The sequence below is a fragment of the Ovis canadensis genome, chromosome 11 (genome assembly GCF_042477335.2).
Source record: "Ovis canadensis isolate MfBH-ARS-UI-01 breed Bighorn chromosome 11, ARS-UI_OviCan_v2, whole genome shotgun sequence".
In the NCBI taxonomy this organism is placed as follows: domain Eukaryota; kingdom Metazoa; phylum Chordata; class Mammalia; order Artiodactyla; family Bovidae; genus Ovis; species Ovis canadensis.
Window position 1 is genome coordinate 39,013,833 of NC_091255.1, and position 15,849 is coordinate 39,029,681.

General features: G+C 47.5%; 1 protein-coding gene across 1 annotated transcript in view; it reads left to right on the forward strand.

Annotated features, from left to right (window-relative positions):
• Positions 1-15,849, forward strand: part of DNAH9 (dynein axonemal heavy chain 9) — a 285,692-nt gene that overhangs the window by 215,996 nt on the left and 53,847 nt on the right. The window contains exons 51-56 of the mRNA XM_069603577.1: positions 4,548-4,667; positions 6,889-7,077; positions 9,953-10,188; positions 12,127-12,249; positions 13,728-13,932; positions 15,575-15,739. Coding sequence (XP_069459678.1) covers positions 4,548-4,667; positions 6,889-7,077; positions 9,953-10,188; positions 12,127-12,249; positions 13,728-13,932; positions 15,575-15,739 — 1,038 coding nt within the window. The remainder of the gene's footprint in view (positions 1-4,547; positions 4,668-6,888; positions 7,078-9,952; positions 10,189-12,126; positions 12,250-13,727; positions 13,933-15,574; positions 15,740-15,849) is intronic.

The following is a 15,849-nucleotide window of genomic DNA, read 5'->3' on the forward strand; positions in this document are numbered from 1 at the left end:
ACAAATTAGCAACTACACAGATAATTAAAATACACACCAATATGAATAGTGGTGGTTATCTCCAAGTAGTAGATTTTGGATGTTTTTTGTTTATCTGTATTTTCTTTTCTTCTGTCACAAACACATATGAACTTGACAGCTTAAAAATATAATAGCAGTAAAAACAAGGAAGTCATCTTCACCAGGCATTTACTCACTCATTAAGTAAAATAACAGAGCAGAGAAGAGCTTCAAGTGAGTAATGAAAGTCTCCTGACCTTTTCATTCTTTTGTCTGTTTCTACTGATTGTTGAGCCATAAAGAAAGCTGACGCTTACTCCTTGGAAGAAAAGTTATGACCAACCTAGACAGCATATTCAAAAGCAGAGACGTTACTTTGCCGACTAAGGTCCGTCTAGTCAAGGCTATGGTTTTTCCAGTAGTCATGTATGGATGTGAGAGTTGGACTGTGAAGAAGGCTGAGCGCCGAAGAATTGATGCTTTTGAACTGTGGTGTTGGAGAAGACTCTTGAGAGTCCCTTGGACTGCAAGGAGATCCAACCAGTCCATTCTAAAGGAAATCAGTCCTGGGATTTCTTTGGAAGGAATGATGCTAAAGCTGAAGCTCCAGTACTTTGGCCACCTCATGTGAAGAGTTGACTCATTGGAAAAGATTTTGATGCTGAGAGGGATCAGGGGCAGGAGGAGAAGGGGACGACAGAGGATGAGATGGCTGGACGGCATCACTGACTCGATGAACACGAGTCTGGTGAACTCCGGGAGATGGTGATGGACAGGGAGGCCTGGCGTGCTGCGATTCATGGTGTCGCAAAGAGTCAGACACGACTGAGCAACTGAACTGACTGAACTGAAAGAAAGCTGAGTGCCAAAGAATTGATGCTTTTGAACTGTGGTGTTGGAGAAGACTCTCGAGAGTTCCTTGGACTGCAAGGAGATCAGACCAGTCCATCCTAAAGTAAATCAATTCTAAATATTCACTGGAAGGACTGATGCTGAAGCTGAAGCTCCAATATTTTGGCCACCTGATGCTCATTGGAAGAACTGACTCATTGGGAAAGACCTGATGCTGGGAAAGATTGAAGGCAGGAGGAGAAGGGGATGGCAGAGGATGAGATGGTTGGATGGCATCACCGCCTCAATGGACATGAGTTTGAGTAAGCTTCAGGAGATAGTGGAGGACATGGAAGCCTGGAGTGCCGCAGTCCAGGGGGTTACAAAGAGTTGGACATGACTGAGCAACTGAACCGAACTGAACTGAGCTGAGCTGAACTGATTGTTGACACCACTCAGAGCTTGCAACCCAATGGCTTAAATGTGTTTTATCTGTCCTGCACATACTGCTTGGAAATGATTTAACTGGTGGCCAGTATTTAAAACAAAATATCTGATTTCTGGCCAGTCTTACAACAATCACAAGATTCCTGAATATCACTGACTGACTCTGGCCTTAAGCAGTGGCTTCCCACTCGAGCAGGCGGTTTGGCTGCATTTTGTCACAGCCCCTACCACCCCCCGTTTTTTTTTTATCATTAGACTCATCTGGCTAGTTTACATCGTCTTCCTGTTCTGTGCATCTGAATTTCTGAGCCCTGTCTACATGCTGTGCTGCATCCATTTGTCATTGTTCTTCTTTAGACAGTTGACTTTCTGCTCCAGGAGGCTGGACGACGATCATCTCCTATCTCATTACAGTGACTCTGTTTTGCCGATGTGACCTCCATTCCTTGTTCAATCACACAGAGGCCGCTTCCTTGGAGCCCTCGTGTTCAAGATGGAGTTAGTGCCCTCGCCTTTAGCTCATCTCCCCGGCCCTTACCTCCCACTTTCCTTATCATTACTTATCGTTATTTGGTTTTTGAATCACCAACACTGAAAATCCCTACATTGTAACCGAAATCAGTTGTCCCAGATGCTCCCCATTGACTAATTCAAAAAACTGAAAGAACAGTAAATTATATTTATATTCTATGAATCTGTCTATATTGTTCATAACAGATCAAAGTACAATTACATTTCTTTTTTAAAATACCTTTCCCCCTGGGATTTCTACTTTCTCTTTCTCTCTCTCTCTTTCAATTAGTTCCTTTGGGGAGGGGGGGGGGAAGCTCTCTAGGGACTTCCCTGGTGGTCAGTGGTTAAGACTTCACTTTCCAACTCAGAGTGTACAGGTTCAATTCCTGGTCAGAGAGCTAAGATCCCACATGCCTTGTGGCCAAAAAAACAAAACACTTTTTTTTTTTAAGAAATATGGTAACAAATTGAATAAAGACTTTAAAAAAATTGTTCACATTAAAAAAAAAATCTTTAAAAAAACAAATTAAATCTCCATCCAATCCAGTATTCTGCTGAAGCATACCTTTGTTCCCAAGACCTTTCTTGCTTGTTTCCAACTCAAAGCTCCAGTAATGGAGAGTAATCACATTCACTGCTCTCTTGGGTTCATTCCAAAGACTTCTGGACCCCATGGCTTCTTTCTTGATTTCTTCTCTTGTTTTGCTTTGGCTCACTCTTAAATAACTTTTTCAGAAATGTTACATGAGAGGTAAATTATCTAATATTCTGGTCTGGACATATCTGTTTGTTTCTAAATTGAATTGACAGTTTCACTGAGTATTAAATTCTGATACTAATATTTTCTTCTTAGAACAGAGTGCTTTATCTTTTGGTCTGGTGAGAAGTCTGATGAACAGTCAGGGTCCCATTCCTTTGTGGGTGCACTGTGTTTCTGCCTTTCTGGAAGTCCTTCGATTTTTTTTTTCTTTATTCTTGGCATCTGAAATGTTGCACTGATGTACTTAGCTGTCATTCTTTTTTTATTCTCTGTGCTTGGCCTGTAGAGACTTATTTTCTTCAGTTCCACAAGATGCTTTATAGTCTTTCTTCTGTTTCTTTTTTAACCTTATTTTCTGGAATGCATATTGATTAGATATCGGAACTTCTCAAAGTAAAGAAAGTGACAGTCACTTCAGTTGTGTCCAACTCTGTGACCCCATGGACTATATAGCCCACCAGACTCCTCTGTCCATGGATTCTCCAGGCAAGAATACTGGAATGGGTAGCCATTCCCTTCTCCAGGAAATCTTCCCAACGCAAGGATAAAACTCAGATCAAATCTGCATTACAGGCAGATTCTTAACCTTCTGAGCCACCAGGGAAGCCCATAGAAACTTCTGACGGGTCCTCTACTTTCTCTCATTTTTTTCTCACTTTATATTTTCTTACACTGTCTGGATTTCCCTCCAGTTTGGGTTTTAATCGTTCCCTTGAATTTATCCCCTGGTGGCTCAATTGGTAAAGAGTCTGGCTGCAATGTGGGAGACCCGAGTTCATTCCCTGGGTTAGGAAGATCCCCTGGAGAAGGAAATGGCAACCCACTCCAGTATTCCTGCCTGGAGAATTCCTTGGACCGAGGAGCCTGGCAGGCTACAGTTCATGGGGTCACAAAGAGTCAGACACGACTGAACGACTTTCACTCATGATCATGTTAGAGAAGTCTTGGGAAGAAGAGGAGGTAGAAGAAAGTGGCCAGCCCCACCGTTAACTGGATGCCTCACCTCCCAGTTAAGCTGCTTGGCTGTATAAGCCTGGCTCTTCATTTCTTCCTCCTGTGACTTGGCGATGATGGACAGAGCAGCCTGAAGCCCTACTGTGGCACAGATGCGAGACCTATCTGGAGGTGTCTTCCGTGCCACTCGGTGGCTTTGTGGATGCAAACAGGCGTGGCAGGGGCAGCAAAGACTGTGCGCTTACATTCTAAATTCTTAATACATTTAGAAAAACCTAGAACCAAGTCTTTTAAAAAAAATGTTCCTCTACTTTGGGATAATTGGAGAGAATGGAGGAGGTTAGGTGAAGTTGTCTTATACTCCTGAGACCTTGAAGCAAGGGGAGAACCCAGGTTGCAGACCAACTCCAACCTGCAAACCAACTGCAGCAGACAGTCTGGCTCCTCCCTGCACCCCCACCCCATATCCTGGGATCCTTCTGTCCATTTCCAGGCCTCCCCAGGCTCCAGTGAGCTTTTGCTTCTAAAAGCAAAGCAGCGCTTTCACTTTTTTCTCAGCGTACTGGAACCCATTTTCCCCAGTACAGAGAGAGACAGAATTTAAGTCTCTCTCTCCTGGTCCATTCCCTGGGTCAAGAAGATCCCTTGGAGAACCCACTCCAGTATTCTTGCCTGGGGAAGTCCATAGACAGAGGAGTCTGGCGGGCTACAGTCCCTGGGGTCAAAAGAGTCAGACACAACTGAGTAACTAACATTTCATTTCATTTTTCCTGGTCCATCACCCCCTCCTGCTCCTGGACCATTGACTGTGTGAGGGACATGAAAGCTGGGTTCTCTCTTTTGGATCAGGACCCTTTGGACTCCCACGGGGATCTGCCTGAGAGCCCCCCAACTTGCCTTCCTTCCCTTCCTTGCCCATTTCCCCAGTCCCTCACAGCTTCTTCCGGGGAGCATGGGGCTTCTTTAAAAACGCCCTGCACGTGGACCCTTTATCTCTGAAGCACTGGAATTGCTGACAGACCTTGCGTTCCTTCCTCAACAGCACCTTAATGAGAACCTGGCCAAACTCACGGCCAAGTTTGAAAAAGCAACAGCCGACAAACTCAAATGTCAGCAAGAAGCTGAAGCGACTTCAGGCACCATCTCCCTTGCAAACCGCCTGGTAAGTGTGAGCCTCCAGGGACGGGGTGGAGGAAGAGGGGGGATTTAATTACACAAGCTGAGCTTGTTGGGTGCCTCAGAGGTACATAGTAGATGAACACAGCTGAGCCCCACTTTGACAAGAGTGGCAAGAAATATTAAAATGCTCCGGGCTGCAGAGGCGGACTCCTGGGGAAAGTATGAATGTACACCCTGATCTGGTCAAAGATTTCCTATAGGGATGGTTGGGAGGAAAGGGTGTGGGATCCTTCAGGCAGCTTTCAAGAGGCATGACATGCTTACCTGTACCTGCAACGGCCATGGGAATCGTTGGAGACAAAACTAGCCTTTGATAGGCAAACCCAGGCATTCTTCCTTGTGTGGCGTTTGATAACCAGGGTGTGAACAGGATGAGGCACTGAGACAGAAGCAGAAAGGAGCCAGACAGACAGCTGACTCGGAGCATGGCCACCCATGACCTTGGTCTCTCCAGCAGGGTAGTCACTTACACGGCCACTCAGGGCTCCAAGAGCCAGTGTCCCAAGGACAGAAAGTAGAAGGTCCCATTCTCTTAAGGCCTGGGACCAAAAGCCAGCACAGCATCCTTCCTCGCGTTCTACTAGACAAAGCAGTCAGATCCGGGGAGAGGGACCACAGGCCCCAGCCCCTGACAAGAAGAGAATCTCAGGATTTGTAGCCATTTTCATCCCCTGTGGCTTACATTTCTCATCATGAATCATCAGCTCAGAGCCTGCAAAGCAGCGCCCACTGGACGTGATGTCTCTTTATGGAGGGCCCTTACAGCACCTCCCTCACGAGTGAAAGGAAGTGGAATCAATCCCTTTTCATACACGTTTATTCCAGCCACCATTTATGTGTATAACAAAGCCAGGTTTCCCAGTTCAGGGACAGGTGAGTCATAACTGTCACTGAACCAGCTGCACTGCAGTGATGGGAGGTGAAGCCTCAGGTGTATCTGAGCCCTTGTGTGTTGAACCTGCCGCTGCACAGCTCTGAGACCCCCAACCTCACTGAATGGTGGGGTGTAGAGGCAGCTTCTCCACAGACGAGCTGGAGGCAGTCAGGACCTCCCTGCCAGCCTGTCGTCCGTTCACTCCGCTGCCTGGTTCCCAGAATTTCCCCTGGCCTCTCTGCCCAGTTGGACACTTTTCTGCATTGGTCCTCATAGGAGGAGAGGTGGGGCTCTGCTCTAGGACTCAGGACAAATGGTCTCTGAAGCTCCCCCCACTTCCACTGACCTGGGGGTTCTGACAAGATGCTGGGACTTTCTGATCTTTATCTCTGTGATCTAAGACTGGGTGAGGATGGTCAGGTGGGGTAAGCCCCTCAAGTCTGTCAGCTCTGACATCCTTGGATGTCATCTTTCAAGGAAGAAAAAGCGACCAGTCATCACACCATAGCACAGAGGGCTTCCCAGGTGACTCAAGCGGTAAGGAATCTGCCTGCAATGCAGGAGACCTGGATTTGATCCCTGGGTCAGGAAGATCCCCTGGAGAAGGAAATGGCAACCCACTCTGGTATTCTTGCTGGAGAATCCCATGGACAGAGGAGCCTGGTGGGCTGCAGTCCAGGGGGTTGCAGAGAGTCGGACGCGACTGAAGATGCATGCATGTGCATAGCACAGAAACCAAGCTTCACCGAACAGCCTGCCTCACAGCCCTCCCACAGGGAGACTGTCTCTCCTCCAGCGAGGGCGCCGCTGATGTGGGCCGCCAGAGTCAGGCCCTGCTCTGCAGTCGTGGGACTTCGTTTCTGTGCATCTGTGCCTTAATGACCATGCCCATCTCGCCCGCTGTGAGTGATGTATAGTGCAGTTGATTTTCTTTGATTTTCATATCTTCAGTATTTGAAGAGAAGGGAGAGGTGCTTGATTTTCTGCTACGTTTGGAGTACCAGACATGAGCCCAAGTGATGATCACACACAGTCACACTAAATCCTCTTCACGGCCCTTCGAGCCAGGCATGTTCATCTCTATGCCTGTCGAGGGCAGAGCCCTGAAGCCTGCATTCAGACCCTGTCTCTCCACGGCCCATCGGGTTCAGGGCAGAGAACAGGGGCTCATTTGCTGCAGTGTTTGCTGCGGCCAGTGCAAACCCGCATTGATCACAAGGGCCACAAAGATGATGTCCCGAGTCCCCTGCTGGGAAACGTGGCTGAATTGTGGCTCTGTGGCCCGTGGTATGACGTGCCTTCTCCCCCTCTCTGCTCTTTGAAATGGCAGGTGGGAGGCCTGGCCTCTGAAAATGTGAGATGGGCAGAAGCTGTGCAGAACTTCAAGCAACAAGAAAGGAAATTATGTGGAGACATTTTACTCACTGCAGCTTCCATCTCGTACCTGGGCTTCTTTACAAAGCGATACCGCCAGAGCCTCCTGGACGCGGCGTGGAGGCCCTACCTGAGCCAGCTGCAGGTTTGTCTGGCCCGCGTCACTCATGAGCTCACGTGACAATAACAATCCAAATCTTCTAGTCCCTCCCTGCGTTCTTCCTCCCATCACCTCCAGAGCGTCCCCTAGTGACCTCCGGGATCCAGGAGGGAGACCTGGGCACCCATGTCCTTCCGCACTTCTATGTACCGCCATGCACTGCCCTCCAGGTCGCCTGGGGACAGCGCCTGTCCTCCTTCTGGGGTCTGTGTGGGAACTCTGGTCCACCCCCTCCATGCTGTCTCCTGACAGTTCTCAAAACTGTTAAACCCAGGAGGCACCAAACACATCCTGTATTTCCCTCCAACCTTCCTGCTCTTGTGCCAAACTTAATAGCAGCAGTGGAGGGCAAGCCTCTTTCCCCATGGAAATGCTGCACTGCCCCCTGGTTACTGCGCCCCAAAGTCCACCATCTGTGTCTGTGACCCACAGATACCCCTATGAAGGCAGTTCATTGGCTTTGGTCAAACGTCCTCAGCTCTCAGTGTGAGTAGGTGGCTGTTACTCCCAGCTTCTCCCTCCACGCTGACATGACCTGCTGGGGAAATGCCAGTTTCCAGCTGAAGAGGACTCAGGGTATGTTGCCCCTCGGCACTCCCACATCACTCATGGTCCTCAACCCACAAATACTTGCCGAGTCTTCAGCCTGTCCTACATGCCACTGGCAGGAGGCACAGAAGACAGTCTGTACCAGGGTGTCGGCGGGACAGTCTTAGTCCAGCAGACAAGATGAGAGTCATAAGAAGCGGCTGCCTGAGAGTTAGCACGGAAGGATCACCACATGCAGTTACGGTTGTGTTCCAGAATGCGTTTATAGGTGTCTTCTTGGAACACAAAGCCCGGACCGTCTAGTGATGGCTGGCTTCTCAGATCAGCTCATAAAATCCCACCCACCTGATAATTTGCTGAACAGCAGTTTAAAAACTGTTAGAGTGCATTTCCTTGGTGGTCCAGTAGTTAAGACTCTGCGCTTCCAAGTCAGGGGGCACAGGTTTGATCCCTTGTTGGGGAACTATAATCCCACATGCCACATGGCACGGCCAAAAATTTTTTTTAATTTTTTTAAAAATTAAAAAACAGTTACAGTACTGGGAAATAAATAAAAAGTTAAGCTGTTATTTATTCACTTTGAACATCTATGGAAAGGAAATTGTTGAAAGGACAATCGTTAGCTGAACAAATGAAGGCAAGGAGCGCAATAGCAGGTTAATGAGGCGTTTTCTAGCTTTGCTTGGGGGACTCAAGTATTTTTGTGCCATGGACCCTTTTGGCAGTCTGATAAAACCGATGCATTCCTTCTCACAGTAATGTTTTGTAGCATGTAAAATGGAATGAATACGATTACAAAGGAAAACGATTCTATTGAAATACATTTCTGATTTCAGGATAAGAACCTCCAGCGTCTGGTTTTCCCTTTGAGATCTGCTCGAAGGTATAGAATTGGCCATTCGTACTCTTAGCAGATATAATTAAAGGGAAAGGAGATGGTCTGGAGAGGCTTTCCTGAGATAACTGGGAGGACAAACCACAGAGAAGAGAAGGATGGAGAGGTTAATATTAATAACAGTGCACATGTGTGAACCTCAAGAGCGTTCTGCAGCCGACACAAAAGGTCACACGTATCGCATGATTCCATTTATGTGAAACATCCAGAATAGGCAAATCCACACAGACAGAGAGCAGATTAGAGGCTGCTAAGACCTGGGGGTAGCCGGGAATGGGGAGTGACTGCTCGTAGACATGCGGTTTCATTTCGGGGTGAAGAAAATGTTTCGGAAAGAGACAGAGCTGACGGTTGCACAGCATTGTGAATGACTAAATGCTGTTGATTTGTGCACTCTGAAATGGCTAAGGAATGTGAATTTTACCCCAATTAAAAGAAAAAGTTTCTAATAAAAATGATTATTCTGAGAAGAATTAAATGAGCTGAAAGAGGTAAACAGAAGAAAAGGTAGGGTTCCCAACAGGGACAGTGGACAGGTTTGCGGGACGAGCTCCTGCAAGCAGCCTTGTGTTGAGGGGGGTGGTCTGCAGCAGGAGAAAGGAGAGGGTCTGCCGTCCTTTGGGAGCTGGGCATTGGCAGCAAGTGGTGATGCCAGTGAGAGGAGAGGGTGATCGCTGGTGTGAAGCCTGGGCCGTGAAGCACAGAAACGCGACAGGAGATGACTCTGCTAACGTGGGGGGAGGATGGAGACTGCTGATTAACATGCAAATGACACTTGTTTCTCAGTCATGTCTGACTCTTTGCAGCCCCGTGGACTACAGCCTGCCAGGCTCCTCTGTCCATGAGATTATCCTGGTAAGAATGCTAGAGTGGGTTGCCATTTCCTCCTCCAGGGGAATCTTTCTGACCCAGGGATCAAACTTGCATCTCCTGTGGCTCCTGCACTGGCCGGCAGATTCTATACCACTGAACCGAATCCACCTGCAAGGCAGGAGACAAGGATCCCTGGGTTGGGAAGATCCCCTGGAGGAGGAAATGGCAACTCACTCCAGTATTCTTGCCTGAAAAATCCCTTGGACAAAGGAACTGGTGGGCTAGTCCAAAGGATTGCAAAGAGTCAGACACGACTGAGCAGACACACCTGGATTTGATCTGATTGATCTACGGTAGTCATTTGACTTAGAGAATATACCGAAGAACCAAGGATGACAAGGGTGGAATTTCTGCTGCCGTTCATTCCTCAAGAGAAAAGACTATCAGGACGCTGAGAAAACATGCTCCACAATCACACAGCCAGGAAAACTCTCCCCAGGGGGATTTTGGTCTTGCTTTTTAGAGGAGTTCTGTCTTTTGAGTGAGCTTTGGCTCCACCCCCTGCTTCTGTTCTGAGCGCCTGTGCCCTTTCTTTCCCACCAGGTTCCAATCCCGGTGACCCCCAGCCTGGACCCCCTGCAGATGCTGATGGATGATGCTGATGTGGCCACATGGCAGAATGAGGGCCTCCCTGCAGACCGCATGTCCACGGAGAATGCCGCCATCCTCCTCAGCTGCGAGCGCTGGCCGCTCATGGTGGACCCTCAGCTACAAGGCATCAAATGGATCAAGAACAAGTATGGTGAGGACCTCCGGGTCACCCAGATCGGCCAGAAGGGGTAGGTGTCTGCACACAGAAGTTCCCACTTTGCCAACTACGCAGAAGGGAAAAGTGTGATGAGTGGATTTTAAATCACCGAAGATTGTTTCTATCCTGCTGGTCCCCCCAGGAGTTTTCTCCTGATTGCCCTCTCAGTTTAAGAAACATCTCAGCAAGAGATGCTTGGGTGCTGAGTCTCTGCTTTTCTTTCTTTTTATTTTTGTTTTTATTGGAATACAGCTAGTTTACAATGTTGAGTTAGTTTCAGGTGTATAGCAAAAGGAATCAGTTATGTTGTTGTTTAGTTGATAAGTCATGTCTGACTCTTTGTGATCCCATGGTCTATAGCCCTCTAGGCTCCTCTGACCATGGGATTTTCCCAGGCAAGAATCCTGGAGCAGTTTGCCATTTCCTTCTCTAGGGGATCTTCCTGACCTAGGGATCGAATTTGAGTCCCTGCATTAGCAGGTGGATTCTTTACCACTCAGTCACCAGGGAAGCCTGAATCAGTTGACTTATTTGAAGTTTCTCATATAAATAAATGAGCCCTATAATTCATCACTTTTTCCAGCACTCTCAACTTTTGGTCTGTGATATCCTTTAAGACTTCTTTATGTACCTGTATTGTTCAAGTTATAGAAAATATTTTATTATCAGCTAATGTAAATCCCTCCTGTTATTTTTTCATCATCATTTATTTATTTCTTAAACTGTTCTTATTGTTTTTTTTAGATTAACTTTAAGATTTTTGGTCAAGGTTTAAAAAATTATATTGTTATTTATTGTGTGAATTGAATCACATCAAACTTGTAAATCTATTTAGGCAAAATCAATTTTTTATGTGCTTATTAAACCTCTGCATAACATTGAAAAATTAAAAACAGCCTAGCTTTTGATAATTGATTGTTAAGTAAATTAAGATGTATCAATACATTCTAATAGCCAGTCACATAAATATTGTTATAGAAGAATATTTAATGACATGGGAAAATATTTATAATACATTTGATGCACCAAACCCAGGTTGTAAATTAAATGAGCTGTGTGGATCAAATAATAAATAAACATAAATACAAATGCAAACATAAATAAAAATATGAATAATATAAATAAATAGAAATAGTAATAATAAACTTGAAAATATCATATATCCAGACATGAACATTCAACACCAGAATGTAAATGACACAAGGATTACAGTAAATTCATGTTCTTTTTGCATTTTGTTACTTTTCCTAAAAACATATCAGATCACATAAATACCATTTTTTAAATTGGAAGATAATTGCTTCACAGTGTTGTATTGGTTTCTGCCATACAACCACATGAATCAGCCATGAATATACGTATGTCCCATTCCTCTTGAGCCTTCCTCCCAACCCCCATCCCATCCCACCCCCCTGGGTTATCACAGAGCACCTGGCTGAGTTCCCTGTGTCATGCAGCCCCTTCCCACTGGCTCTCTCTTTAAGCATGGTGATATGAATGTTTCAGAGCTGCTCTCTGAATTCCCCCCTCCCTCCCTCTAGACAGAGGTCTGTCCTATACCTCTGCATCTCTACTCCTGCCCTGCAAATTAGTACATCAGTACCATTTTTCTCAAGTCCATATATATGCATTAATATATGATATTAGCTTTTTCTCTCCCTGACTTGCTTCACTCTGTGTAACAGGCTCTTGGTTCATCCACCTCATTAGAACTGACACAAATGTGTTCCTTTTTATGGCTGAGTAATATTCCACTGTATATATGTACCACAACTTCTTTATCTGTTCATCTCTCGATGGGCAAGATCACATAAATGTCATTTTAAATAAAAAAAGACGTGCCCCTGAAGTCATCCCAGAGAGCTGTGCCTCCAAGATGACCCCTGTGTTCCAGAGGCCACAGCCGCCTTGTTAAACTGCCTCAAATCCATGGCTTGCCATACTCTCACCTGCCCAACTCTCTCCTCAGTTACCTTCAGACTGTAGAGTATGCTGTGGAAGCCGGGGACACGGTGCTGATTGAAAATCTGGGAGAGTCCATTGATCCTGTGCTAGGACCCCTGCTGGGGAGAGAAGTCATCAAGAAAGGACGGTGAGACCCAGCTGTCCTGCGGGCCTTCCAAGGGGCTGGTCCATGGCCCCTGTAGAACCGTGCACAGACCTGCTCTCCCTAGAGCCTCCTCTCCCAGCTAGCTAGCTCTCCCGAAGCACCTCCTCATTCTTCCAAAAGAGGAACCCCTAACTACCCTCCTGTCCTAGAGAAAGTTTCCTGAGGAGCTGCCATCAGCCAACTCACTGGCCTGCTTCCTGACAACCACAGCACACTCCTCTGGAGGAACTTGAGGGAACGTGATGGAAAAGCAGGCTGACTCTTTTCTATATATACATTTATTTATTTATCTTTTATTTTGGCTGTGCTGGGTCTTGCTTGCTGCTTGAGCTTTCTCTAGCTGAAGCGAACGGGGGCTCCTCTCTGCTTGTGCAGGCTTCTCACTGTGGTGGCTTCTCTTGCTGTAGAACACGGGCTCCAGGGCTTGCAGGCTTCAGTGGTCACAGCTCCTGGGCTCAAGAGCACAGGCTCAGTTGCTCCACGGCATGTGGGATCTTCCTGGATCAGTGATTAAACCCATGTCTCCTGCATTGGCAGGCTGATTCTTTACCACTGAGCCACCAGGGAAGCCCCAGGCTGAATTTTAACCACAAGGATTTCATCTAAGCCAGCTGTCTGAGTTTTGAGAACTCACGTCTTTGTCGATTCAACGAGTGCCTGTTGCTCTGGGTGCCAGTAGTTGATCAGGGCTGAGCAAGGGTCTAGGAGAAGGGGGAGGAAGAGAGAGGCAGGGAAGGGCTACAGGCACATAGGAGAGGGGGTGGGAGTTATCGGGAAGGACTGGTCGGACCCACTGCTCCGACCTTAAGCCACCTTTGCCTGTCCTTGTTTAGTCACTAAGTCACGTCCTACTCTTTGCAACCCCGTGGGCCGTAACCTGTCAGGCTGCTCTGTCCCTGGAATTTCCCAGGCAAGAATACTGGAATGGGTTGCCATTTCCTTCTCCAGGGGATCTTCCAGACCCACGTCTCCTGCATTAGCAGGCAGATTCTTTACCACAGAGCCACCAGGGAAGCACCCTTGCATGTCCTTAGCAGGCACTTAATTACTTATTTCAGCATTTTCTCCCATAGAAGTAATGTTCCACCAATCACGAGACAATGTAAGCTTTACTGCTAGCCCGTAGTCACCTTTGGGCAAACTCTTAAGAAGGTGCCCCTTCCTGCAAGTGCTTTACTGCCATCTGCTGGAAACATTTTATAATGCGCTCCCACGTATGTGCACCACTAAGTGGATAGCTCTCCCTCCAGCCTTACCCGAAAAAATAAACATGATGGCCGTGGGAGAAGGTATGTAAGCCTCCACCCTGTTCCCTGCGTGAAAGCTCAATCTAGGCATGCCTGTCCATCTGAATGGCAATATCGTTTGCTACGACCTTGCCAAAACTCCCACGCAGGATTCTGTCCCTGACCAAAGCTCCCAGGAAGGCACCCACCTTCACACGAGCCTCTTTGTTCCAGGTTCATTAAAATTGGAGACAAAGAGTGTGAGTATAACCCCAGGTTCCGGCTCATCCTTCACACCAAGCTGGCCAACCCTCACTACCAACCAGAGCTGCAAGCTCAGGCCACCCTGATCAATTTCACTGTGACCAGGGAAGGCCTGGAGGACCAGCTGCTGGCTGCGGTGGTCAGCATGGAGAGACCCGATCTGGAGCAGCTGAAGGTACACGAGGCACCCACCCAGCAAGGGAGGGAGGAGGGAGATGCTCTGCCACCCGACCCTGCCGTGCACCCTCCTCTGCATGTGGGGGTGGGGGATGTTCCTTCAGAAGTGGAGCCGTGTGGTTCTTCTGGAGCTCAGAGGAGCACCAACACCATGTTGCTAGAACAACATCATGTTCCTGAAACAACACCAGTTCCCTGGAACATCCCTTGGGAAGCAGAAGGTAGAGCAGGCTGAAGACCAGGAAGCAGAAGGCAGCTGGGAGAAACTGCAGTCCCGTCCAAGACAATTTTGGACCGCTCATCACAAGTGTTCATGTGTCTATGTCCAGAACTAAATGGGATTCATTCCTGCAGGGGCAATAGAAATAGATTCAACCGTGTTAGGGAACATCTTAGCTTGAGCTGCCATCACAAAATACCAGAGGCTGAGTGGCTGGGACAACAGATACTTATTTTGTCTCAGTCTGGAAGCTGGAAGACAGAGTTCAGAGTCCAGTTTCTGGCAATATCTCTCTTCCTGGCTTGTAGGTGTCTGCCATCTCACTGTGCATTCACAGACCTCTTCATTGCATCCACACAGAGAGCAAGCTGTCTGGTGTCTCTGCTTATAAGGGCAATGATCCCACCAGAGAGACCCCATCCTCATGATTTCATTTAACCTTAATTACCTCCTTATCTAATTACCCCCATCTCCAATACAGTTGTGTGGAGGTGTGGGGGTGGGGAGGGGCTTCAACATATGAATTGGGAGGGAACACAATTTTGTGTGGAGCGAGTAGTGTCCTTTTTCCTATCTCCTTAGATATGATTGGATTGTAATAGCAGGGGAATATTAGAGAGCCAGGGAGCTGATTTAAATTGGGAAGTTCAGAAAAATATTCTATAAGCAGGTGGCATAAGCCTTTGGCATGGAGCACTCCCAGGAGAGTCAAGAGTGAATCCTGGTTATAAGGCCAGATTGAAGCATGTGGTTTTCCTTTAAGCTTTTTTCTTTGCATTGAAGTATAACTGATTAGGGCTTCCTTGGTGGCTCAGACAGTAAAGAATCTGCCTGCAATGCAGGGAACCCAGGTTTGATCCCTGGGTCAGAATGATCCCTTAGAGAAAGGAATGGCAACCCACTCCAGTATTCTTGCCTGGAGAATCCCATGAACAGAGGAGCCTGGCGGGCTACAGTCCATTGGGTCACCAAGAGTCGGACATGACTGAGCAACCAACACTTTTACTTTTCACAAAGGAGAGCTATTCCTTTTGAGGACAGCAGAGTTATGACAGAGGAGTAAAACTTGACCCCATCCTCTAGCTATTCCCTCAGATAACTTCCATTTAATGACTAGACCATGTCCCAGTATTCTGCTAAGCCTTGCACAGCACTGCTATGTGTAGGGCCAGGTTTAACCCAGCTAAGGCTACTGTGAAAGGGGAATTCAGCCCAAGATCACTTGATTAGTGACTGCTGCAGTTGGGGTTCAGGTCCTCAGCTGATCTGACGTGCTCGTGGTCCTGAGCACTCCTCTGTTCCACCTCCATTTTGCTAAGGGCAGGGCCTCTGGCCCCAAAACCCTCTGTCTGTTCAGACCTACCTGAGAACAGGATGCTCTGGGCTCCTATACCTGACTCTCCCTTATGTGATACTGCAGTCAGAGCTCACAAAGCAGCAGAATGGGTTCAAAATCACCCTCAAAACATTGGAAGACAACCTGCTCTCTCGCCTCTCCTCGGCCTCCGGGAACTTCCTGGGAGAAACGGCCCTGGTGGAGAACCTTGAGGTCACCAAGCAGACTGCCGCGGAAGTTGAGAAAAAGGTAAGACCTGGCAGCCTGGGCTGGGGTGGGTGGGGGCGGACAGAGGCCGTCTTCCTGGTCCCTGAGTCCACCGTCCAGGGACAAATGTCAGAGTAGGAGATGGCTGATCC